Source organism: Micropterus salmoides, unplaced genomic scaffold, assembly GCF_014851395.1.
Source record: "Micropterus salmoides isolate LMB-PRFRI ecotype aquatic unplaced genomic scaffold, ASM1485139v1 Ms_hic_scaffold_22, whole genome shotgun sequence".
In the NCBI taxonomy this organism is placed as follows: Eukaryota; Metazoa; Chordata; class Actinopteri; order Centrarchiformes; family Centrarchidae; genus Micropterus; species Micropterus salmoides.
This window is the reverse complement of record NW_024041373.1, coordinates 378,779-405,284: the sequence shown is the minus strand read 5'-3', so window position 1 is coordinate 405,284 and position 26,506 is coordinate 378,779. Positions and strand designations below refer to the sequence as shown.

Sequence of the window (26,506 nt, the reverse complement as noted above, 5' to 3'; positions counted from 1 at the left end):
GATCCTCAAGCTGAGCCTCAGGTCTGGAATTCCTGTGATGCTGAAGCCGGGCCATGGAAGAGTGGGATTATTGTCCATTACTGGAGTGGAGCAGTCAGGGGAGTGAGATGGAGATGGAGTGGTCACGTTCTGGTTGCCACAGCCAGAGGAGCCAAGGACTGCGAGGTGTTTTGTGACAACGGTAATGTGTCATGATCGACACTCAGAACCACACTTTCAGTTAGTCTGTAAAAGTGATAAAAGCTTAATATCATCAATAAAAGGCTAAAAACAAACTTAGCTAAAGGCTCGTGCAGACTATACGACAGCCGAGTGCCATGCCGTTCACACAACACAACTTGCGGTCTTGTGATGGGAGTCTTGAAGTCGCTGTGGCGTTCACACTACGTGACTGATCGGTGACAGCGGCTGTGTCACCCAACACTGGTCTCCAAACCACGTTTGGTCAAGAAAACACACGTGAAATGTGAAACAGGAAATGACGTGAACCATATATAAAGAAGCTGGGTGAAAGAACGGATTAGCACATGCAGGTAGCAGGGATCGTCTGAGCTACAGAGAGAGCTGGAGAAAAAGCAGCTGCCTGCTCTCATTGGCTGAATGCGGATGTCAAGTCGGCCGACTCCTCCAGATGCTAGATATCTGGCAGACGTCGGCGATGTGTCAGAAATGCGTCAGGGAGCCGTTTTAAGGAGTTAAGGAGTTCACACATAACGACTGGCGAGCTTGGCGACTGGCAAATTGGGCTAAAAATCCTGTAGTGTGAACTACGCTTAAGCTAACGATGCAATCCAGCAGACCAAATATATTTGTTTAATCTGTCCAAAAACCAAGTGTAAAAACAAATTTGTACCCCGTTTTCACACGAAAAGTGACAAATAGTCGTATCAAGAATGTAAAGGAGAGAAAGCTACTAAGCAGTCTACTTTCATCGAAAAGCTGTTTCTCCTCAGTTCCAAGCTCAGCAGACAGGAAACTGGAAAACAGCAAGCCTGGCTCTGGCCAAAGTTTAAAAATCTGCCTATCAGTCCCCCCAAAGCTCACTAATGAAGATCTCAGTCGTTTAATCCGTACAAAAACGGAACGGAAAGTGTGAAAACGAGATGCAGTTTTACAGAGCGTTATGAGCCAGATTATTTAAACCCCTAGGCTACTGCCCTGGTGAAAGGCTACACGTGATTAAGATAATACATTTCAGTCTCTTCAAAGCTATCTGTTTGACATTTTATGCCTTTATTAGACAGTTGACAGTAGAGAGCGGACAGGCAACAAGGGAAGAGAGAAAAAGGAAACAACTATGGTCCCAGGCCAGACCCAAACCAAAGGTTTGGCAGGACAGGTCAGGGCTGGTGTGGGGGTGGGTGGTGGGGGCGGACGGTTGGGGGTACGTGTAAGTGCGGCATAGAGGCAGCTGTCAGGCCCATTAAGCAGTGCGGCCCATTGGCAGGCCCCCGGTAATTAGTGTTGGGTAAACTCATTTATGGCCCAAATGGGTCGGGCGGGGCCGGGACCAGTATGCACGGTGGGTGACCTCTGACCCTGCTGACACAGGATACAATAGGGTTACGGTCACACTCACTATCTGGACCCTATTACTCTCCATTACTCACATTACTCACTCCTCACTGGGCCGTGGCGCTGGCAGAGGCAGGACAGGGGACACAGTCCATACAATGAAAGAACCACTTCCCCCTCGTCTCCCCTAGCTCTCTCACCCCTCTGAAGCACCAACAAGGCCTGATCTGGGGTCAGAGCTTACACTGATATTATAGCTGCTAAGGTCAGAGCCTCTCTCGCCTAATGTGGGGCAGGTGTCCCCCCTAAACACACACATATGCGCGCGCACACACACACACAGACAATCACACAGCCATATCTCTGACCAAACTGAGTCACCCTCGTCTGCCCTGGTCTGTGCCTCCCCCTTCACTCCTCCTCATCATTAGCAGCATGCTGGGCCTCTGCTGCCGTTTGGGTAACCTCATCAGCTGGCTGTATTATCTAAGGGCCTGTGTGGCAGGGTCACACAAACTAGTCCTCAGTGGGAACACAGCCGCACCAAGACACACACACACACACACACACACACAAGCACAAATCTTAGATATGAAGAAACACATATACACACATTTTCATGCATGCAAACACACATTTATACAGGCTGAAGCAGGAATATAACACACACACACACACACACACACAAATACAAAGTGCGAGAGTCCCTGCTGGGAGTTGAGTCCAACAGTACCAACATTGTTAGTTCCAAATCAACACGCTGACCGCACAGGGAGCACCATGTTTTCCCAAGACCACCACCAACTCACTGCTGCTGTCCAGGCTGTCCACCATTCTCTGGTCCCAGCTCAGTACACACCAACAACAACATCTTCTACAGGACAGAAACTCCTGTAGGATTTTAAGCTGCTGTTACTCTGGACATTACTCTGGACACCGAATTCTTAGGTGACCTTCCAAAGTCTCAGGACAGAAATGATAGACAATTTTATAAACTACTATGGCTGTTCTTGAATCAGAATGATTCATGTCCATCTTGTTTGCAAGTTTGGGGCAGAACTCCAGATATTTTGGGTCAATGAAGCAGCTTCTTCAATCTATCCATCTGGTACTTTTGGTTAGAAAAATTCTCAAAAATACCAACTATAAAGTCATGGTTTCTTCAGCTGTGTGACAGGCCGTGCTATTTGTTTGCCAACAAACAAATCATCCATCCATTTTCTATATATGATGATCATGTACAAGGACCCAGGGGGCTACAGCAAACACTGGCTGACAGGCAGAGCATGCCTTGGTCCAGGGCTGACTCAACAATCATTCTTACCATCAAGCTAGAGATGCCAGTTAAACTAACTTGCATGTCTTTAGACTGTGATGCCTACTTCAGATCACTGTGCTTTTCAGACTACACGACTCGCTGTCCTGTAACCGGGAGTCTTGAAGTCGACAGAGGGCTCACACACTACACAATCTGACAACGGTCTCCAAAACCATGTTTTGTCAAAAAAAAACACACACAAGAAGTGAAAAGGAGATGGCGTGAAACCACGCGTGACACAGGAGTTGTTTATTTGAAAATGAACGTAGGGGTGGTGCAAGCTGTGGATTCAAACCCAGGAGCTGACAGTGCTAACTACTGCACCACAAGCCCCCGACAACCTAATGATTATATTACTTACGCTGTACTGCATACCCTCAGCCAACAGAAAACATTTCCCGGTTTTGGTCCATGACAAAGTTTACAATCACGATGCCGGCTCAACAATGTGATGTCTGTCAGCCATCGCCGATGGCCCAACCCTAATATCCACTGAAATTCATAGGCAATAAACACAGACACAAGACAGACCATTTAGATTACTGATACATTATTAAGCTTCCAAAAAATAGGATGACATATTTTTCATGAAAAGCCATATGTGTGCAGTAGAAAAATAACTAATGTATTTTATATTTTATTATATTCGACTTGGACATAAACAAATGAATGTGGTGACTTAGAAGTTCAGTAAGAGTTCAAAAAAATCTGCAGATCATGTTAGAAAACTAAACTGCAACTTAAATGCACCAAACACGTGTAATTAAAGCAGCAAGCCAAGACTGAGCTTTCAGTTGTCTGCGTCATCCAGCATTTTATTTCCACCAAGCGCTGCTCTGCTGCACGTGTGAGCGACCTCCCTGTAGGCCCATTTTAAGCATAATGTCAAATGTATCTGGTCCTAAACCCTCTCGGATGCTGACTTCTGCAGCATTTCTGACTTCATTTACAAAAAAGAAAAATTCAAACAAAGATATTTATAGGAAAGACAGTATACACAAAAATGAAAACAACTTTACGCTGATGAAATAGTTCCCATGTAAACTGTTAAACGTGAGCTCTGTGGATTATCCTGAGTAAAGACGCCTTCTGGAAAGACACAGTGCTGTTAAGTTTGTCACATGTACTTTTTTAACGCTTTGGCTAGCACAAATGAACTATTATCAATTCACTGGTGAGGAGGACAGTTTCAGAGTATATGTATGAAATCTGGGCAAAAAGAACCCCTTTAGACACAGGTTGAGGGTTAAAGTCTGTTTTTTGTAATTTGAACTAGCCATTTAACACCTCCCAAAATTTGGTAATGGCCTAATCTCTGTCCTCTCCCTCACAGTAACTGTAAATGTATCTCTTCTCAACGTTCTGGCTTTCCATCCACACTAAATCAACATCAGCTTTTGGAAAATCTATAGTAAATAAACATTTATACACTGGTCACACTTTGAAGTGCAGATGGAGAAATGCTTATGTATCATCAACAGCCTTCATATCTTATATAACTGGCTGATGGACATTTAACGATCCCACAGTGATGCTGTTTGACAACAGAACAGGAAAATATCAGTGAGAACTGAATTGTGTGTTTGGCTCTATTGAAACAAATAAACTCTAAGTGATTGTAGAGCAGGAGGTGACAGCCCACCATCTTGCCAGATGTTGGCTGTAATGCACGACGTTGTTTGACAACTTTAGAAAAAGGATGTGAAATGATGGAACTAGGACTGTAACTACTAGTGTCAAGAAAACACAGAAAACACATTATATAGTAGATAAAATGTTGGATTTGTGACCAACAGTCCAAAACCCAAAAACTTTTCCTTCACCGTGATGTAACACAGAGAAAAGTAGCAAATCCTCAACACAGGAGAAACTTGAAGCAGCAAAGGTTTGGCACTTTTAAATAAAATTGACAATTAATGATAATAAATGGTTTGTTGATTGATGGACTACTCAACTAAACTAATTACCTAATAGTGCCACCATGAGATGGAACCCTGTTAAAGAGAGAAAAGACAGAAAGTCGTTAACGCCTTCATGGGCTCATCTTGTGGACCAGGCCCTAGCTGTGGTTCTGTGCCTGTGTAGCTATACAATTTTGTGCTTGTGCTCCCAGTCACATCTTACTATACATAAGTATGTGCCATATATTTTCCAAATGTAAAAGCTTACATGAACAGCTCTAACTCTGGGTAGGGATTTCAATGTGTGGAACCCGGGTGGGATGGCACCTGTTACCCTGAGTGACAAATTACTTAAATTCTTGCCTTTCAGAATGGCCGTCTAGGACTTTTGTTGGAATTAGGGAATTCCAAACAAGTCTTCTATTAAGACGACATAATAAAAACACAAAAAGTAAGTCAGTATTTATCTCAGCCTCTGCCCCTAGGACCAATTACACATGAATGCGAGAGAACAGCCCACATCCCCGCTCTGGGAATGTGGAGGCATTTGGCTCTGGACTCCAGGGGCGGTTTTAGCTTTGCCCAGTCCCCCTCCCTACCTCCCCCCCATCCCCACCTCCCGTCAGAAAGAGGGTTGTTAATTTGTTGCGCTTGACCCCGGCCTTTGTGCCTGACGTGTATCTAGTTTGTAAAAAGTGCTTTTATCTGCTTTCTAAATATGTCTGAGCTCAAAGGGTTATGATGCTTTTATATCGGTCAGGGAGGGAGACAATGGCCAAAGGGTGCAAGAGCTGACCCCCGCTGACACACAGACACACACACGCACACACTCTCTCTCTCTTTCACTCCCAGCCTCCTCTCCCCTGCTCCCCCTTTCTTCCACACTGATATGCATGGGAAAACATATGCATGCACATAAACATGCACTTTCTCTCTCTCTCTCACACAAATGCACACTGTTATGCATGGACACACACCCACACACACACACACACACACACACACACACACACCCAGACCCTGTTGTCCCATCCCCATCCCCACCCCCCTGTGGTCCTTTTGGCTTCTGTTTGTGTCTCCTGTGTGTAGGGTCACCAGGACATTCCTCAGCCGGCCCCTCAGCTCTGTTCACCCGGCTGGAACAGACTGAGACCCAACATAACCGTCCACACCGGACACACACACCAGACACAACAAGACGCTAATGTTAGCTAGATGATTCTGGAATCACATTTGGTCTCAATCACACCTTTATAACAGCAATGGTAATTGGCCAAAATGGAATATAAAGTCTCTGTTAGTGGTGTTTAAATACAATACATTTGTTAAATATGCAACGTTTTGATGAACAGCGGCCACTGTAAATGCTAAAACATAGAGTGACAGTAGCACAGGTAGAGAAGAGTTACAAAGTCAGTGAACTGACTCCGTAATGTCAGTTACACATTAATGTCTACTGTTAAGCTTGCTCACATTAGCTAACATTAGCCAGCATAAACTACAGGTCAGTCAGGCTGTAGCAGAAGTGTACTGGGCAGAGTTGGGGTCCGATAGGTGGTTGCCTGTTGCCATTTAAAATCCGGATTGACTAAACTCAGACCATCTGATCTAATCTCTCTAAACCTAATTAGATTCGCTGAGGGATGCCAAAGGATTTAGATTTCACAGCGGACTGGATACTGGATTCAGGTTTAATAAAATGTTGTTGAACCGTAACCCTAGAATTTAACTCCATTATCTATAGCTATTAATCTATTATATTTTATTCATCTGCTGAAGTAAGAGCACATATATTGCATATGAATTCAACTTTTCATTTGGAAAATGAATGCGTTATTTCTTCTTTTAAATGTTACATGGTGTCATGGTGACACACTGCTCTCCAATATAAAAACATCACATCATAAGATCACCTGCTGGCTGCGAAACTGCAGTATAAGAGACGTAATACATTAACAGGTCATGTAATAATGAGGTAACAGCTTCTACTGTCTGATACATTATCTGATTGTAATATTCCAAATGGAGTTAGTAATTTCACACTGTTAAATTTGGACTTAGACTTTAACAGTGATGTTTTAAAATTATCTGAATAGATTTAACACTTAAGTGGCATTTTCAATGCACCTTGTAGGGCATTGTGATAAACTTGGAAAGTCTCTATATCATCAGATGCTATAATCCTTTATTGCATGATCAGCAGGGTACACAAAGCCGACTGATCATTTATTAGCACAAATACATCCACATACTGATAAGCACACTTCATCAGGACTGGCATTCCTATTGCCGTTATGTTACACCTTTAATCAAAGATATCTACTCAGAGGTGAATTAGAAACACGACTAGTCATTAGTGATAATATTTGGAATTGACATTTCAAAAGTCAAAACTTATTGGTAGATATCTTAATTAGAGGCTCCACATATATTTATGGCAACAAGAGTTTCATTCTTTGGAGTCATGAATTACTTGATGAATTACATATACAGATAACTGTGATGTTTGTCAGGCTAATACATGGCATGATGATATTACAGCATTATTATTCTGACTGGCATTTTAATTGTGACCCCAGCATCATGACTTGTTCATTGTATTATATCAAATTATAAACATGGATAGTGAGACTATTTATGTTAAATGACTTTCCCCAGCTAGTACATTTCTACAATTATATTACACATTTCACATTACTACTTGATTATGTGAAATTAGAATTAACTTATTATTAATCTCTTGAAAAAAACACTTAATCTGGTCATTATAATCTAAAGTTCACTTAAGCATAAAGTTCAAGCTTAAGTTTTAAATTCTGACAAAATTCTCAGAAATCCAGCACCATGACAAACACCATGATACAGAACAAACAACACAGCAAGCACTGTACCTAAAGTTAGCTAAATTGTGGGTTAGCAAACTGTCACTACAAGCATTTAGAGCGAGTGAGCTGTTTAACAACAGATTATCTTCCAGCACACACACAAAACGGAAAGCTCGAGGGCCGTGAGGAGATATCTGCTGATTTTGACAAAAAAAAAGTGTGTATTGGATGACAGTACTGTTCAGTTTATAAATACTCACTTTTAGGACCCATTAAGGAAAACATGACAACCAAGCTGAAGGTCAAACTTGCCTCTTGATTCTGTGTAATAAGGTGCACTGCTCATCATCACAGCTGATAACTTCCTCACTCGCCAGTGCATCTAACATGAAAAGGCGGGAGCTGCACTGTATGTTATTCATCTCTAAGGCCCTACTACAAACACTGCCTCAGTTCCTTCGCTCTCTGGTCCCAGATAGTTATAATGTTGCATTCGCTGTAATACATGTTCAAACTGAGCTTGGAATAATTGTTTTCCACTACAAACGGAATGAGCAGCTGAAAGATTGACAATCTTAAGAAAATTGCTATTCGATGTGTAATTTTCTTGATGTGAAGTGAATATCTAACTTGTGTGAGTTTTCTGTGTCTGTTTATTCTTGTACACAGAAATATCAATACATTTTTAATCTTATGTCCTTTACTATATGATGGATTAGGCCTAATTGATACTTTGACTGATTGATGGATAATGTATACTAATTAATGGACACTTAGAAATGACCTAAAGCCTTCATGAGGAGGAACACACTTCACTGCACTGAGCTATATCCCTGTAAAGACACAGCAAAACATTTTACTTACTTACTTCTTTTGAACGCGCAGTTGAAAGACCATTTGAAAACTACATTTTTAAGCCAAAATGAGTTAAAGTAACAATCCACAATAATTTGGTGCCATTTTTGGTGTGAATCAGTGAAAGGAGGTCTCTGTGACAAGTGTTTGTATGGTCGGGGTCAGCAAGGAGCGCGACTGACATCTTTTAAATTGGGATCCACTAGAAGCAGGGCTTCAGTGATCACAGAGCTTTCTCCTGCTCAAAATGTGGTGGGAGTGACGCTCATTAGGATAATGTGGTGTATGAATAACACTGCCGCCAGTACACATCCCAAACTCCCACGCTGTTAGGGCTCCACAGTGCCCGGATACACATGTATACCTTAACACTTTGGGTACAGCGATCTTTGTTAATAATTCACAATATAAAACCTGGCCTCAACTACAAGAACATATTAAACCAGTGGAAGAGATCTATCAATGAGTTCCACAGAAAATGTAACCAATCGGACCTACTGCTTCAACAAACTCCAAACTCAACATCCCAAAACCTTTATTTGTATAAAAATCTAGGGCTGAAACAATTCATTTCATACGCATTAGTCAAATGGAAATTTACAACAAATTTGATAATCCAATAATCATTGAAGTAATTTATTAAGTGAAAACACCAAACACTCCCTGGTTCCAGCTTCACCACTGTGAGGAGAGCATAGTAAGTGGAATATCTGTGGGTCTTGGACTGTTGGTGTTAAGAAACAAATGATCTAAACATGACTGGGCTCTGAGAAATTTCAATAACAACACTTTGTATTAATTACAAAATTCTGTTATCCAAATCAATGATTTCAAGTTCATTGTAATAATTATGTTAACACTTTAGTTAAACATTTTTATGCAGTGTATAAACATTGAATAACTGGTTTATAACAAAGGATATATAATGTAGTTTAAGCATTTACTTAATATTAGTATTTCTTAAGAATTATTACTTCTCCAATGAACACATTTATATTTTTACAGCTCTGTTTAACTATATTATCATTTAATTTTCTGTTAATACAGAAACCTCCACTTCAGGGTGTCCAAAGGGGAAGTTATAGTTGTTGTCAAATAGATTAATAAAGACTTATATCTGCTTACAGCTACATCCCAATCTGTCACTGTACTGATGGTTTTGTTAAGATTCTACATATTTTTACCATCTCGATTTACATATTGAGATACATATTCTTGAAGAAATACATTCTTGTTAATATTGTGATTAGAACCCCAGCGAATAATTGTTAGTTAAAGTTAATCTCTCTATAATTTTTATGATTAAATCTGGGGTTGGCAATTTAATTAAGACGCACTTTTGTTATTTTTGTCAAAATTCTTCTTCACTGAATAAATCAAATGCTTTGACAGAAAAAGGGGGAAACACCCAGTATCTGTGGCTGTCGCAGGACAGTAATAAGCACGGTCAGGCTGGCCTACCTACCAAGACTTTGTCAAGATTTTCAGTTTACAGTAATACACAGAAAACAGGAGCCAAGACACAGCAAATGTTTGCCTTTTTGCTCGATTATTAACTGAAATGATTAACTTATCATTAAAGTTGTCGACAATTTTCTATCCAATGACCATCAAATTAAGCATTTCAGTCCTAATATTGATATTCACCCATGCCTTTCTTATGGACAAAACAATTCATCAGAAAAAATAAATAATCGACAGATTAAGTGATAAGTTAGTTATAGATAGCACAGTTGTATTCAATGTATTAAATAGGCAGCAGTAAGTGAGTAATCTAAGTTGAATGAACAGACACAAACAATACTTGCACTTTCTTCAGTTTTCACTCTAGACAGCAGGCTCGAGTGTAACAAGCTGAAAACTCAGCTGTTAAAAAAACATGTAGATCCGGTCTCTGTATATTTTTGTGTGACATGCCGTATATGTACAGTCCACAATGGAAGAAAAAAAACACCTCTATCATATATTATTCTGCAAGTATCTGTTGTTCTGAACCTTTGGAAACAGACTTGGACAGTAGTTTGTCTACATTGTGTTTGTGTCATGTTTAACACAAGTGTGTCTTGCAAAGCGAATACATGAAAACACTCTTTCCTGGTAAACCTGAGACCTGAGAACACCTGTATGAGGCCATGTAATGAGAGGTCTTTATATGCTGTGTGTGTGTGTGTGCGTGTTCCTCTCAGTGTGTGTTTATGCGTGTGGGGAGTTTGCAAGGTGTGTCTCTCTTCAAGGGAATGCCTGCCTGTAATGCGTGTCTGCATGAAGCTATCTGTGTGTAAAGAATGTAAGGTGTGTGTGTGTGTGTGTGTGTGTGTGTGTGTGTGTGTGTGTGTGTGTGTGTGTGTGAGAGAGTGTGTGTAATGAGGGGGTTCAGAGGGAGCTGTGATTATTCTCGCCTCCTGCGGTGCGGGTCCTCTTGCTCTGTGGGCCCCAGGGAAAGCGCCCTGTATTTAGCGTGTGGGAACGCACATTCTGCCCCCTTATCGCTGCATTGTTGCAGCCTCGCTCTTTTCTTCTCTTTTTTTAACTAATTGAATTCTTGACTCCTGAGCCACAGGGACGGCTAGGGAGAGACCAAAGAGAAAGACATGAATTTCAGGCTTTTTCTTGCGGTTGAGTGGGGCAGAGCAGTGGGGGTGGAATTGGAGTGTGTGAGGTTGGGTGGTGGTGGCGGCGGTGGTGGTGGGGGTGCAGTCAGAGAGGACCGGCTCTGGCTGGCTGGGTGGCTGCTGTGGCGTCACCCTGTACTTTGATACTGGAGGTCAAAGGTCGTCCTTCCCCGGCGGTGGTGAGAAAGTGCCGAATTGGGGACGGTTTATCCAACAATCATTTTCTCCTTTTGGAAACTTTCAAAAGCGCTTCTGGCCCCTGCAGCATCTTTGTAGTTGTGCTTGAGGAATTCTAGACAAAACAATTCTAACCCCCTCCCTGTTCTCACCTCTCTTCAGGGTGGCTTCTCCCTTCACTGACTTCTGCCCAGCCCCCCTTCTCTACACTAGTGGTCAGTGTAGCGTACCCCCATGCCAAACCCCACCCCAGCTCCAAGTCAGGATACCCACCTAGTCTGGCAGGAAATTGGCACAGAGCAACGAGCAGACATTACTGACTCTATGCTACTTGGCATGAGTGACCACCAAAGACAAATCCCTACTTTCTTATTGTGAGAAGGGTTTCAGTGTTTGTTATTTCACTTTCTTTATTTAATATGCCCTTTTCAGACATGGGATCTTTAACACAGCTTCATCTGTCTGTGTGTGATGGCTTCTGGTCAAACAGACAGGGTCTGACATTAGCTGACATCGGCTGCCAGGGAAACGCACAACAGAAAGACACATGTAATAAGGTTATCGTATTTTGTGTAAGTTTTTGAGCACTGAATGACAACGTAATTTACATCAAATGATGTCACAGTGAAACACACAGGCAGTGAAAGACGTTCATGTCAGACCCTGCATAGGTGTCTTTTACATAAATGTTCATGTGTTTTATTCCTAAAGGAGTTTTAAAAGGTTTTACCTTTCTCCACTGATCTTTATTAACTAATTCAGTTACTAATCATCACTTCAACTATGTAACTAATATCAAATCAAATTACATTGAGTGTAGTAAAATTCATTTGCGCCTAACTCCAGAAAGCAACTAACAAAAGTACAAAATAGAATACTATAAAATAAACCAAATAAAATGAAATATTTGACCAAAAAGAAATCATGAAACAGTATGACCACGGATGAGTCTCCTCACAAAGAGATCAAGCCATACTTGCAAGTGTCTTCTCTTCAAACTATATTTACAATTCAGCAGCATACAGCATGAGCGTAACACCTCATTACCTGTGTCTGTATCACTATTAGATTCCATATTTACTCTTTCCGGAGGGAAAATAGTACTTTTTACCCCACTACATTTATCTGACAGCTATAGTCATTTTTTTTTACTCAGGTTGGGATTTTATATGTAAAACATATGACCAGTTTGTAAAATATGTGGCATGGTCATAGTTTAAACTACCCAAATGTTTCTAAATTAAAATGAATGAAATCAGCTCCCTCTTAACCATTGTAAGCAAAATGTTTTACGTGTTAATGAATCACTAATAAATCATCAAAAAATGCAACATTTATTAACATAAGACTGACAGAGGCCATTTGGCTGTACAATGAGTACTTTTTCTTTTTGACATTTCAATTACTTTTTGCTGGTAATACTTCCTCACGACTTTAGTGTAATTTTGAATGCAGAATTTTTGCTTGTAATTGAGTATTTTTTTCAATTGTCTTGCTTACTTTTACTGAAGCTATTTTTACTTACATAAACAAAGTAAACTGTTTATTGTGCATAGACGATAGATAAGATAACTGAGTCACAGTGATGTTCAGAAAGGCTTCTGCCTGAATAAATATTCACCAAGACGTGTATTTTATCTCCCTGTGTATTGAATCCGACACCACTCTGTCCAGACTTGAGTTGTGTTACAGTTACGTTATAAGTCTGACTTTACGGGGTTGCTGCTGTGTCTTACATAAATGGATATAAATTAGGATAATAATCTGGCAATTATTCAGACATGATACCAATGTGAAAATTACATCACGGGGTACATGGCTGAAAGAGGATTTATGTAGTAGATGTAGAAATTGTCCCCTGTGATGGACTGGCGACCTGTCCAGGGTGTACCCCGCCTTTCGCCCAGTGTCAGCTAGGATTGGCTCCAGCCCCCCGCGACCCTGTACGCAGGATAAGCGGTTGACGATGGATGAATGGAGGCTTACAGCTTGCACTAACTTAAGTGTTTTCAACATATACTTTACTTGAGCGGGCCGGCCAGGTATAGTTGCACCTGCCAAAGTATATTTGGAAGACCACTTGCATTTTGCAGAGAAACACAGAGAGAGATGTTATCTGGTATTACGGTAACGGACACGGGGGGGGGAAATGTTACTGTACAGAGTGTCAGTGAACGCACCACTGCAGATGTCACTCACTAACGTTAAGTTTCAGTTTACTTTATAAAACGTACTGCTGAAAATCAGCTGAGACACATACAGGGGAGAGAGAGACAGAAAGAGGCAGAGCAAGCCGGCGTGTGACAGCCGTGACAGACCAGAGGTGCAGGCTAGGTGTGTGTGAGTGTGGGGAGCAGAGCAGAGGAGCAGATTCAAGTAAATAAACACTAAACTAAGGTGGAAAATTACAATAACCTACTGTTAATACAAATGGCCTACAATATACACCACTACCGAGCCCACTTTCCACTGGCTGCCGCCACAGTTGCACTGTCTTAATGAGAGTTCAACAGTCCGTGGAGCGGAGACCTTGGACTTTTGGGTCATGATTTCGGTCTTGGTTTCAAAACCGTTACAGCCATAGTTACTTGGCTTGAGGGATTAACATGCAAATACCCGCTTCATTATTATGAGAGAAATTGTACCTTTTCTTATTTCACACCACTGTTATTCTTAGAAGCAGCTTCCAGCACCATGGATGCAAACTGACAATCCAGAAGAAAAAGCTAATGAGTGATCTCCCAATTCTAACCCTCATGTCCACAGAAGATAAATGAACAGGACAAGCACCCAGCCGAGCGCTGAGGTCAAAGCCAGCCTTGTCCAAGAAACCCTATCAGCCGTGACCCAGTGTGAGAGCTGACCTGCTGCTATACATCTGCAGCTGCCCAGCCCACAACCTGTTGGATCTTGTTTGAATGAGAGCAAGTCTGCAGGAAACACCTCAGTCAACTGTTAGCTACCCACCTCTCCCAATTCCTATTGCCTAGACCTGCACACACCAGGTACAAAGCTGGGGAGAGACAGCAGAGAGAGGGAGATTGAGACAAGGGGGAGAGAAAGAGAAGTATAAACAAACAGGAGACTCATCACTAATAGAATTTCTCACAGATTAAAAACTTAAAGTGATCCATGATACACCATGATACAGCATGTGATCCACCTGCATTGCTTTGGAGAGTTGGCTAAAAGCAGTGAACTGGTCTGCCAGAAGTTTAAATCATGGCTGTACCAGCATGGCATTCTGGGGCCACTCTTGGTGTATGAGGAGCCAGTCGTAGATTGACTGGTAAATCTGACTCAGCTCCCTCTTCACCACAACAGTCCGGTACAATGCCCACATTACTGCTGATGTCGCACCAGTCCGCCTGTCCATCTCACACTCCATTTTATCGGCAATCCACAGTTTTCTGGCAGAGAACCACAGCCGCAGACTTGGAGGTGCTGAATCTCATCCCGCTTAACACTCGGCTGCAAACTGCCCTAGTGCGAGGTGAGGGTCATAGTCTGATGAAGCCAACAAAACAACATCATCTGCAAAGATCAGATGTCTGTTGTGGTGGCAACCTAAGGAGGCTGTCAAAGCTGAAGAAGGGGCCTTTTGGGCTTGTCTGGCCCAGGGGTCTCCTGAAGCTGCTAATCAAGAAGCTCCCCGGTGGCAAGGTGCCAGGTCTGGATGACATTGCTGAAAGTTCTGGATATTAGTGGTGTAACGGCACATGTATTTATACTGGATAGGGGTGGGGGAAAAAATCGATACAGTATAGTATCGTGATATATGCCATGGCAATACTATATCGATACATGGACGCCAAGTATCAATATTTTATTATATAAATTGCAGATGGGAGTTTTAACTTTTTGGTACTAGAATAACAAAATCTTTAGCTTTTTTAGTCCACTAGAAAACTTAACAGGATCATATAGAGGACTGAAAAAGTGATATGAACTTTTTAGATAAACAGATGTTGACAAAGTTTGACTTTAGGGACCTAATTGGAAGTTGGAAAATGGTAATAAATTACAATATATCTTAATATATTTAAAATAATCACCTCTGGTGATTCCCACCCCTAACTGGACCATTTTGGTACAGGACTTTCAGAACGGTGCAAATATGCACCGAATGCAATCTTTAACGTCAAATATAAGCCTTGTTTTGTGTGGAACATAAGTAAATTCCGAGTTTTCCCAGCCTCTCGCTACGTAGTGACTTGAGCATCATGGTCAGTGTAGAGAAGCCAGAGCTTGAATCGTTATTGTTAAGGTCTCATGTTTGGGAACACTTCAGTTTCCTAGTGAAATAAAAACAAAGACAAGGGAAAAACTTGGAGTGTCAGACTGGGTTGGTGGTTCCCATTTTTTAAAAGGAGGGTGAGTTCCAATTATCTGGGTATCACCCTGGGAGACTCTGACCAAATCTGATTCAAATCTGTCAAACCTCAGATCCAGGAGTAGCAATTCCATTCTGGCCATGGAACAGTGGACCAGGAAATTCCACAATTCTGGATTAATCTTGAAAAATCACATCCAGGATTGTTTATTTCTTACATACCTGCTGCATTTGTTTCTACAGTGTTGTTTGAGGTGGTTATGTTTTGATGTATGTTTAGCACCGGACAATATACACATAAATTATGACATTGGGGGGGCATTAAAGTCGGGATCGTCAACCAAAACCTAAAAAAGTACAATTATATAAAATAGTTGTGTAAATTTACATTTCTTTCTTGGACCCCACTGACTCATTCAAAACATGTTTAGGCCTGTCTTTGTCTCCTAAATGCCAATCCAGATGTGGCACACTAATTATTTGAGTTATATACCATACTGGTAAACAGAAAAATAAAGTAAAGTAATAAAGTAAACAAAATTAGTCTGAAAGGACCTTTCAAGGTAATTTTATGAATAAAAATTATAATTCAAATTAGAAATTAGAAATCACTGTGTTTTCTGGAATGGTCAGAGTCTCATCATTGTCATCACTGAAAACAATGTACAGTAGATATTTACTCACAGGGAGAAAAACAGACAATCAAACAGAGTGTGAGAAAAACGTATCCGACCCTATTTTACCCCTGTAACCTCCTGTAGTGCCTAGTCATATTTCATTGACCCTGTCCAGTATGAGCTCCATCAATGAGGGTAGAGTGTGAGCACACAATGTGGTGTGGAAAAAGGAATATGAGAGAGAAAAAAAAGGCCACGGTCCATGGCCACTGATGGGATCAATATCCTTTCCGAGGCGGCAGTGAGCAGGGGCGGCTGTCCTGCACTAGCCTTGGCATTTCACCGCACCCACAATAATATTCACTAACAGACCTTGAAATGATATCCAGTATCCAACAGAAACACGGGGATGGTGTAAACAGAGGTGGGATGATATGTGTTAGTTGACAATATACTGTATGCTATTTAAAGTGCATCAATTGATGCCTGCGGCACAAGCTGGATGCACTGTACAGACAAAAGAAGAAGTCAGAGACAATGGCAGTGCCATGTGCACCGATTCATTTTAGTAATTATCAAATGCAACCATCTGCTACAGCACAGCCCACACACAGAGATGGGGACTCGAGTTTGAGACTCGAACTCGAGTCTGACTTAAGTCGCACACAGTGACTTCAGACTTGACTCTGACTCGAGGTGCGGGACTCATGAACAATGTTTATTTTTAGGAAAGGTCTGATGAGCTTGCTGTTATTCCCCTCCCTCCGTTATCTATAAACAAAGAAGCGCTGAACGCAAAATAGGTTAGTAACCTGAGGTTAGTAAACATGTTGAGCTCAACATCAGAATCCTAACGTTAGCGTGCTTCTTGCTTTAGCTACAACCTGCGGGAGGTTAATTCTGACTGTGTTATGAAAAGATGAATGAGCGTTTGCTTACTTGCCAAACTTATTTAAGTCCCGCGGGCTGCCATCACGTTAATTAATAACGTCGGCTGCAAACAGGTTACAGGTTTATTATTCATCATGTAAAGCTACAGTTTTATTTAGTTATAACGTTACACTGGGTTTGAGAGTCTGGGGGATGTGTTGACTTACAGTAGTTTATAAGCTGTCATTAGTTGTAAAGACATTGTACATTAGGCTACATGGTTGTAGCCTCTGTAAATGAAAACAGGTTACCGTTACAGAATTCCTTATAGCTATGCAGTTTTATTAGCAACCTGGTTTGAACACAGCAGGTGATACAACATTCATTATAACCACGAGAGACTTGACACTTGACTTGGACTCTAGCTCAATTTGTTTGAATCAATGTTGTATTTAATTAGGGTTGGTTGTGTAGAACGTCAGTGCATATATAGTGCTATAAATTCCCTGGTTAAAATGTTCTACTTTTTAAACTCTTCAGTCTGTAACTGATCGAAGGACATGTTTGAGTGAAGTCGGGGAAAGTTACATTTCTAACACAAGCTGCTCTCCCTCTCTTCTCTCCCGTTCTGTGATGAAAGACATGCCTGTGGAGGCAGCAACCATTCACCTCATTCACTCTGAAATAACCTTTAAGCATCTCACAAAATCTGCAGAAGTGGCACATGGCACAGACACAAGGCCACAAACTGTTAAAGAGAGTGAATTACGACGCCTGTCTTGATTCTTACATCTGGGAAGAGAATCAGCCTTCTGACTGAAAACCATGTAGACTGCTGGAGACCAGGGTTCAACTATGTTTGAAGGCAATGTAAGAAACAATACTATATCTATATTCTGCCGATGGTTATTTAAAAACGTGATTTTAGAATAACATTACGTGATAAAATAACAATAATTCAGCAGTTATTATAAAGAGACTGTAAACAGCATTTAAGCCACTAGACACTGAAACCAGAATGAAACAAATAAAACTTACACACACAAAGGCTGAGACTACTTCCAAACTATGTCTGCATCAGGACAGAACATGTGGATTTGGTATTCCCACAGAAAAGTCTGTTGCATCCAAGCTACATTACACAGATCTTATTTCTGAGTTTAATGACAAACCTGCAAGGACAGTGTTTTTCACATAATTCATTCTCTGTTGTTTGAGATGTAATGTTTCAGTATTTCTTTTAGCACTTTCAGACTAAAACATGACAACATGAAAGCTGACGAGTCATAAGCGATTTAGAGTTGTTGTTAATATGTACTCTATTATCATTATGTCATCAAGTAGCTCAGACAATGTACATAATGCAGCTGGACAGTTATTCAGCACATGATTTACGTCCATTGCCAATGCATAGTTGTGTTTTTCAGAATTGTCCAGTATTAACATTCTGACTGGTAATAGGGTTGGCATAATGCTGCCTAAGGTGTGCATAGTGTGATTTTGGCTGTGTACAATGCTACTGTAGGGGTTGTTCACGTGCGTTGTGTCAGTCCGTTCTCATTCCTAGAGTTTCAAATACCTACGCTTTGTCACATCCTTCGGTGTCTAGTACCAACGCCCATGGCTCCCTTTAGCGCTCATTGTAGCATTGTTCAACACTATGTCTAAAAGTAGACATAAATAACATAAAAGCCTGAGTAAGGAGGTGGTTCAGGTGAACAGATGGGTCAAAAACTCGGCTTTCACTCATGAGCCAGTTAGTTTTTCCCACGTGAATAAAAAAATCAACACTGACTGTTTATAGTTATGTAAATTTTGTGACTTCAGTTATGTAAGTTAAGTCACGTAAGTAACATAGTTATTTTAACCCAAACTATGGTCTTTTCCTAAACCTAACAAGTAGTCTTGTTGCCTAAACCTAACCAAAATGCGATGTTTTACAATGTTACCCACTATTTTGAAAGTTGCATATTTATTCATTCTAACTTAACTGGACGTTACATTTTTATTCTTGCTAACTTGACCACGGAGCCCTACACGTGCAAAAACGATGCTAAAGTGTTCCCAGGGCGTTAAAAAGCGATGCCAAGGGGTCTTGACCAAGCGTTCATATGTGACACTCCATCCATCTGTAGCATAATAGCAGAGAATAGTGGTAATCAGATACATTGGTAAAAGTCCCTTACTTTTTCAGTTCAGACCTAATTACCTGTGCAGCCCGCTGGGCAGGGCTTTGCACTTTCTCAACTGTTTAGTATGGTTTGGTCTTACATATCTTCCTTATGCTTAATCAACTGAGGTGAAAAAAGACTATTTTCCTTTTAGCTGGAGGGGTGAGTTACTTGGTGTGTGGGGCTGAAGTGGGTTTATCAGGGAGTTGACACCTGCTTTCCAGAAGAGTTTTAATTAACCAGGCCATTGGTCAGTGAGAGGTAGGGAGCAGGTTTCCATTATAAGGGGGCGGTGGGCTGAGGTACCGTCTGCTATTTCAGCCAGCAAATTGGAGAATTAATGATGTGGATAACCTGCCTGTTCCTCTCAGATCTGAGAGACTCTCCGAGGCCTGGATCAGACAGACAAGGCCACCATGCATGTATGCTGATATACTGGATTGCTTATTTCCTTGTGTGCAAGAGCTACAGTTTTAGATTGAAAATGAGGACATATCTGCTCCTCACTTATTTACAGGGCATAAGGACCAAGCTATGACTGGACTATAATTAAGGATTCAGATCAGATACGGGGTTAGAGGTAATTATATATATAAAAATATATATCCAGAATGAAAGCTGGTAAATATTTTACATAATGAGCTTGAACACTAATGTAGACCTGTTCCAAAACAGCTCAATCTGTAGAAATCATGAATGAAGTGCACAATTTACATTCCCTGCCAGTGCAGGAAGTAGCGTGTCGATTTCAATTTTAACTCCATGAGAATACAGTTGTCTTTGAAACTGTTTTCAGTTTTAGATATGGGTTTCAAAGTACTGCAGCAGTATAATGTAGATAATGACAAGAGTAAAAGAGCAACCTGCTTCTTCAGTTTGGGAGATGATCTAAAGGTGTCATTTACTTCATTTAGTCAACAGATGCCCTGCTGCTAAAAAGATATTACAATGTCCGTGTCCAGATAGAAACCACAGGGGTTAAATTAACTTCTGCACTTAGTTTTAATTAATCCTGAAGCTGTTTACAAAGCAGGCAATATTTAGCGAGATGGGAAACCCCAGACCTGTGATGTTTCCACTCTGCAGACCAAAGGATGATCACCTGCCTCTCTGCTGGACTAGCAGGTGCTGAAGTCAGGATACTGTTACAGCGCTCTGCATCTGCCTGCCTGCATGTCATCAATGCTGGGTGTGTAACTGTGTGTTATTAAGTGTCTGGGTGTGAACATGGCTGAGAAATCAAAGGCACTTCTAAATCACCACTATAAAGAATGTGGTTCTGCTCTCAGCTCATTTCTGTCAGTACCTTCAAGGATAGTGATCAAATATTTATTGTCTTTTAGGCACAAGGTGCAAGAAGTATACTGAGAAATACTATGACCAAACAAACAAAAACACAAGGAAAAAATAAATAGATAAAATAAACGGCTGCTGAATTTTAAGTATTTTGTTCTATAGATTATCAAGGGAAACTATGAAATCCATTATTTGTCTCCATTCTATTTTAGAATCCTGATGAAACCATATCCAAAAAACCCTTAACTGAAAGGCCCAAAAATAAAGCTTAGGCGGTTGTAAAGTGATCAATCTAATCCTCGCTCATTGTCAAATTTAGATATGAAAGCAAACGTTCGTCTTAACGGTAGATATTTTCCCTTGTAAGCTAACCTATAGAACACCATATATTAAGTATCTAAGTATAAAGTATAAAAATAAGAGCTATTGTTGGTATCAATGAAATGTCCCATTTGTAACTGAAAAATTAAAAATATCAAGCATTAAAGCATGTAGAAGAAGATACAAGGGTCCTGTCAACCACAACTAAAACTTGGAAAATGGCAATATGGGGAACTGAATTTGACGAATTTACAGTTTGAGACAAAATGAGACAAACATCTGGTTGGAACAACGGTAGATGAACGGTGTGTTTCTGGGAGACGGTATAGGTACCAAATGTGCTGGCCTGGCAGAGCTGCTTGGGGCCTCACTGATGACTGTACAAAAACACAACTTTTATAACTTTATTCACTGATTTTGGTGTCATATTTTATGGAGTTTATAGATGAAAAGATAGAGTTTGTTACTTTTGCGTTGCCAAAATGCTGGATGGTTGTTGTGCTCTCGGATGCAAGAATCAATGAGGAGACAAGCCTGAGCTGTGTTAGGTGAGGGATTCCCACAGTCGAGCGCTGGCAGGGACCTTGCCGTTTTTTGCTATCTGTTAAATTTCTTAGCAGTCAAACAATCATACTGACACACCCACTAATGGTAGAGGATATTACTATGTAGTACAACATCAGCCTTCATAGAAAAAGAGCAGTCGTCAATGACTGAGGAGATCTTTTAAAGAAGAGCATTCTGTCTCTCTGTCTGCTCCTCCTCAGCGCTTACCCCGTTTAACTGAGTGAGCAATCACAGCCACATTTGTCAACCTCTTTGTAGCTCCTGTTAAGCAAACTGTGAGTGATTCTGAGCAATAGCTTACCTCAGTGTGGGGCTAATAGCAACAGACCACACTCTGTCATACAGGGATATTGTGTCTCTGGGGCAGGTGGAAGTCAAAGTCCAAATCTGGAGAAACAAAAGTAAAGTAAGTATGTTTTATAATGCTAGCATTAACAGACACCAGTGTTTCTCCTGAAGCAAAATTTTTTGTCTGAATATAAAACCCCAACACAACATGTCTCAGCAGTATTGCTCTTGTGTCCATGAGCATGTGATGCACATCAGAATAGTTTAAAACTTCAGTGTCTTCCCAGTTTAATGTGAGCTTTAGATGAATATATGTACATATGTCTGAACAAATAGTTGGAAAAGCTGGAGCAGATAATATATAACCAACAGCCCAAGATCAGTCTACTGGGGAAGAACTACAACCTTTAGATTTGGGGAAAGTTATTTGGTTGGTTATAATGCTCTCTACAGTGATTTAACATTTATTGCACAGCATGTTTTGGACATCACCCCTAAAACCCTGTTAATATGACCTCAGAATCGTTACAGATACGGTTGTTCATGTTTGCCTTTTGTGTGCAACATGAGAAACCTCCTCCCTTCTGAGGTGCATTTTATTTGCACAAGAAAAGTCTCCTCATTAGCTTAAAAGGACTAGTTAGCATCACTTATTTGCTTTACTAACCTCAGCTCCTCCAGCCACCACCCCTTTCATCTGACCCAGTCGGTACAGGACGGAGCTGCAGGCTACACCAGTTTACTCTCAGATTGTAACTGATGTTGTCAACATTGGACAAGTAGGCAGTAATAAAATACAGCTACCAGTTACTTTCTGTTGAGCTAATGTAAAGTTACATACAGTGCCTTGCGAAAGTATTCGGCCCCCTTGAACTTTTCGACCTTTTGCCACATTTCAGGCTTCAAACATAAAGATATAAAACTGTAATTTTTTGTGAAGAACCAACAACAAGTGGGACACAATTATGAAGTGGAACGAAATTTATTGGATATTTCAAACTTTTTTAACAAAACTGAAAACTTAGGCGTGCAAAATTGTTCAGCCCCCTTAAGTTAATACTTTGTAGCGCCACCTTTTGCTGCGATTACAGCTGTAAGTCGCTTGGGGTACGTCTCTATCAGTTTTGCACATCAAGAGACTGAAATTTTTGCCGATTCCTCCTTGCAAAACAGCTCGAGCTCAGTGAGGTTGGATGGAGAGCGTTTGTGAACAGCAGTTTTCAGTTCTTTCCACAGATTCTCGATTGGATTCAGGTCTGGACTTTGACTTGGCCATTCTAACACCTGGATATGTTTATTTGTGAACCATTCCAGTGTAGATTTTGCTTTATGTTTTGGATCATTGTCTTGTTGGAAGACAAATCTCCGTCCCAGTCTCAGGTCTTTTGCAGACTCCATCAGGTTTTCTTCCAGAATGGTCCTGTATTTGGCTCCATCCATCTTCCCATCAATTTTAACCATCTTCCCTGTCCCTGCTGAAGAAAAGCAGGCCCAAACCATGATGCTGCCACCACCATGTTTGACAGTGGGGATGGTGTGTTCAGGGTGATGAGCTGTGTTGCTTTACACCAAACATAACGTTTGCATTGTTGCCAAAAAGTTCGATTTTGGTTTCATCTGACCAGAGCACCTTCTTCCACATGTTTGGTGTGTCTCCCAGGTGGCTTGTGGCAAACTTCAAACGAGACTTTTTATGGATATCTTTAAGAAATGGCTTTCTTCTTGCCACTCTTCCATAAAGGCCAGATTTGTGCAGTATACGACTGATTGTTGAGTCTCCCACCTCAGCTGTAGATCTCTGCAGTTCATCCAGAGTGATCATGGGCCTCTTGGCTGCATCTCTGATCTTGTATGAGCTGAAAGTTTAGAGGGACGGCCGGGTCTTCGTAGATTTGCAGTGGTCTGATACTCCTTCCATTTCAATATTATCGCTTGCACAGTGCTCCTTGGGATGTTTAAAGCTTGGGAAATCTTTTTGTATCCAAATCCGGCTTTAAACTTCTCCACAACAGTATCTCGGACCTGCCTGGTGTGTTCCTTGTTCTTCATGATGCTCTCTGCGCTTTAAACGGACCTCTGAGACTATCACAGAGCAGGTGCATTTATACGGAGACTTGATTTCACACAGGTGGATTCTATTTATCATCATTAGTCATTTAGGTCAACATTGGATCATTCCGAGATCCTCACTGAACTTCTGGAGAGAGTTTGCTGCACTGAAAGTAAAGGGGCTGAATAATTTTGCACGCCCAATTTTTCAGTTTTTTATTTGTTAAAAAAGTTTGAAATATCCAATAAATTTTGTTCCACTTCATAATTGTGTCCCACTTGTTGTTTATTCTTCACAAAAAATTACAGTTTTATATCTTTATGTTTGAAGCCTGAAATGTGGCAAAAGGTCGAAAAGTTCAAGGGGGCCAAATACTTTCGCAAGGCACTGTAGCAGCCAAAAGTCGCAACCTGCTGTAGAAGCTTTCCTGCTCAGCTCAGTCTGAAGGGGAGGGGAGATGTTAGCTAACTTAGCGCTAACAAGCTTCACTTTTTCAGCAGGTGGGAAACAACAGACTTTTCTTGGACTTGAGAAGCCGACACACTGAAACCAACACTGTCAGACTGTCACTGTCACTACATTTACTGCCAGAAAATTTCCTCATGTAGATGTTTTGTATAGAAGAGGAGAGGAAGCTAGCCAAGCATTGATTGTTGCCGTGCTCCCACAGTGTGCGAGTGAAAACATTTGTAGCACATAATTTAATTAGCGTGTAAAATTTTTGTAGTGGCGGTCAGGATTGAATGCATATAGGGGAAACACTGGCCACAATAAAATTGATGGATGGATACTTCCCCAGAAAGATTCACATTTCACGGGAGTAGGACTCAAACAAACCACTCGGCACAAACAACAGTGCAAAAACAAATGTCAAACACATGCACTAACATAAAAGTAAGAATAACTCGCTTTTAAGCGTGTACATAGTGTGGAGATTGCAGTAAGGTGTGTAAAATGGATGTAATTATGAGTTAGATGTTAAAAAGTTGCATAGTGCCAGAAGTTACAGAAATATTATGTACATGACATATACAGCTGAAACATCAAAGTGAAATGTAACAATGATGTTTACGTTCTTCAGTCTTATTCTTTGTGAAACAAATGTGACATTTAACACCATGGCACTGTGCATCACATTAATAAATGAGGACTGTAAAAGTGTTCTGACCCTGGCTGTTTGGTCTCTGGATCCACTGACGATGAGTCCATCTTTAGAGTCCAGGCAGTTGACTTCCTGGTTATGACCTGATAACTCGATTGACATGTCACTCCTCCTGCTGTGGACCAGGATCTTGCCATCACTGACAAAGAAAGAGAAAAAGCAAACAAATATTTGCAAATGATATAGTCCAATATGGCTTGAAGCCTCTATCTTTTTAAATTTTTGTATTGCAGTTATTACAGCAACAAACATTTTATCCTATGTTGCGGTAAACAAGGTAAACAGTAGAATTGCCCTGAGAATATTTGACTGGCCAATGTCGTGTGTTACTGGAAACGCTGCATAGCATTGTGGCATAAGTTGAGCCAGGTTCAACTTTTGTGCTGGAAATCTGTTTTTCTGTGCAATCGCTGCGATGAATGAGGGTGCTGTGTTTTAAATGTAGTCCTCTTTTCAAAACAAAAGGTTGATTTACAGTTGTAGGTTAAGGAGTTGCGTTGTAGCTACAGAGCCGATGACATAGCTACCGGAGCTATGCTGTAGTCTACGCCATAGCTGATGTTTGCCTCCTCAAAAATGTTACTACATGATGGGGCAACGGTGGCTACAGAGATACTACGAGTACCCCCAGAACTGTGATTGGCAACTCCTAAAATATAATGATGCCTGTGGTTGTTGAAGGACTCCCTTATCTTCCCCTTGTCAGTAACACACATCTAGCAAAGACATCTCCAATGCAAACCTTCTGCTCACCACGATTACCGCTCTCTGTCAGAGGGAATGAAAAAGCAGAAACGATTGCACAGCACTGGTCTCCAAATCAGTAACATGTCGAGGAGAAGTTACCTGGATGTAACTCCAGTTCTATAAGAACTTAAGAAGGCCATCAAAAGTAACTATGGAAGCATATAGAGGACTATATTAAAATGATAATGTAAAGTTAGAAATAAAATTCCACAATAGCATTATAATTTTCCACATATGTAAGTGGTATTTCAGTAAAAACAAAAATGAAAAAGCAATAATCCAAATAGCCTTTTCATTTTCACAAACTTGTATGACAATATTAAAATAAAATGGAATATTAAAATATTAAAATAAAATGGAAAAGCTGACACTTTGCGTATTTGTGTTGTACAATTTGCATTGCCTGGCGCTACATGTATTTTCATCTTTGCACTGACTTTGTATGTTATCGCACCGCGTAACAAATTTGCTTCGCTTTCTGTGTGAACACACAGTAAGTCTTTTTAAAATAAAATGTCAAATGCTGTTTTCATCTGGACTGAAATGTTGCTTGCATGAATGGAAAATCAGGTGATCGTTTAAATAGCATTTTAATTTTTACATTTGATTTAATATTTGAACACTGTGCACTGTACAGCGGAGTATGCATTTAAAAATGAAATGTCAAGCAGCTTTTACATTTTCATTTCTGGCTAAGGTACCCCTGTGCAGTACCCATGCTGTCTGATCAACATCTTGATCTGCCACACCTGTGAGGTGGATGGATTATCTCGGCAAAGGAGAAGTGCTCACTAACACAGATTTATGAACAATATTTGAGAGAAATAGGCCTTTTGTGTACATAGAGAAAGTCTTAGATCTTTGAGTTCAGCTCATGAATG

General features: G+C 40.8%; 1 protein-coding gene across 1 annotated transcript in view; it reads right to left on the bottom strand.

Annotated features, from left to right (window-relative positions):
* The window catches only part of fbxw4 (F-box and WD repeat domain containing 4), a 63,548-nt gene that overhangs the window by 26,696 nt on the left and 10,346 nt on the right, over positions 1–26,506 (bottom strand). The window contains exons 4-5 of the mRNA XM_038737873.1: positions 24,885–25,017; positions 21,680–21,765 (exon numbers count right to left, since the gene is read on the bottom strand). Coding sequence (XP_038593801.1) covers positions 21,680–21,765; positions 24,885–25,017 — 219 coding nt within the window. The remainder of the gene's footprint in view (positions 1–21,679; positions 21,766–24,884; positions 25,018–26,506) is intronic.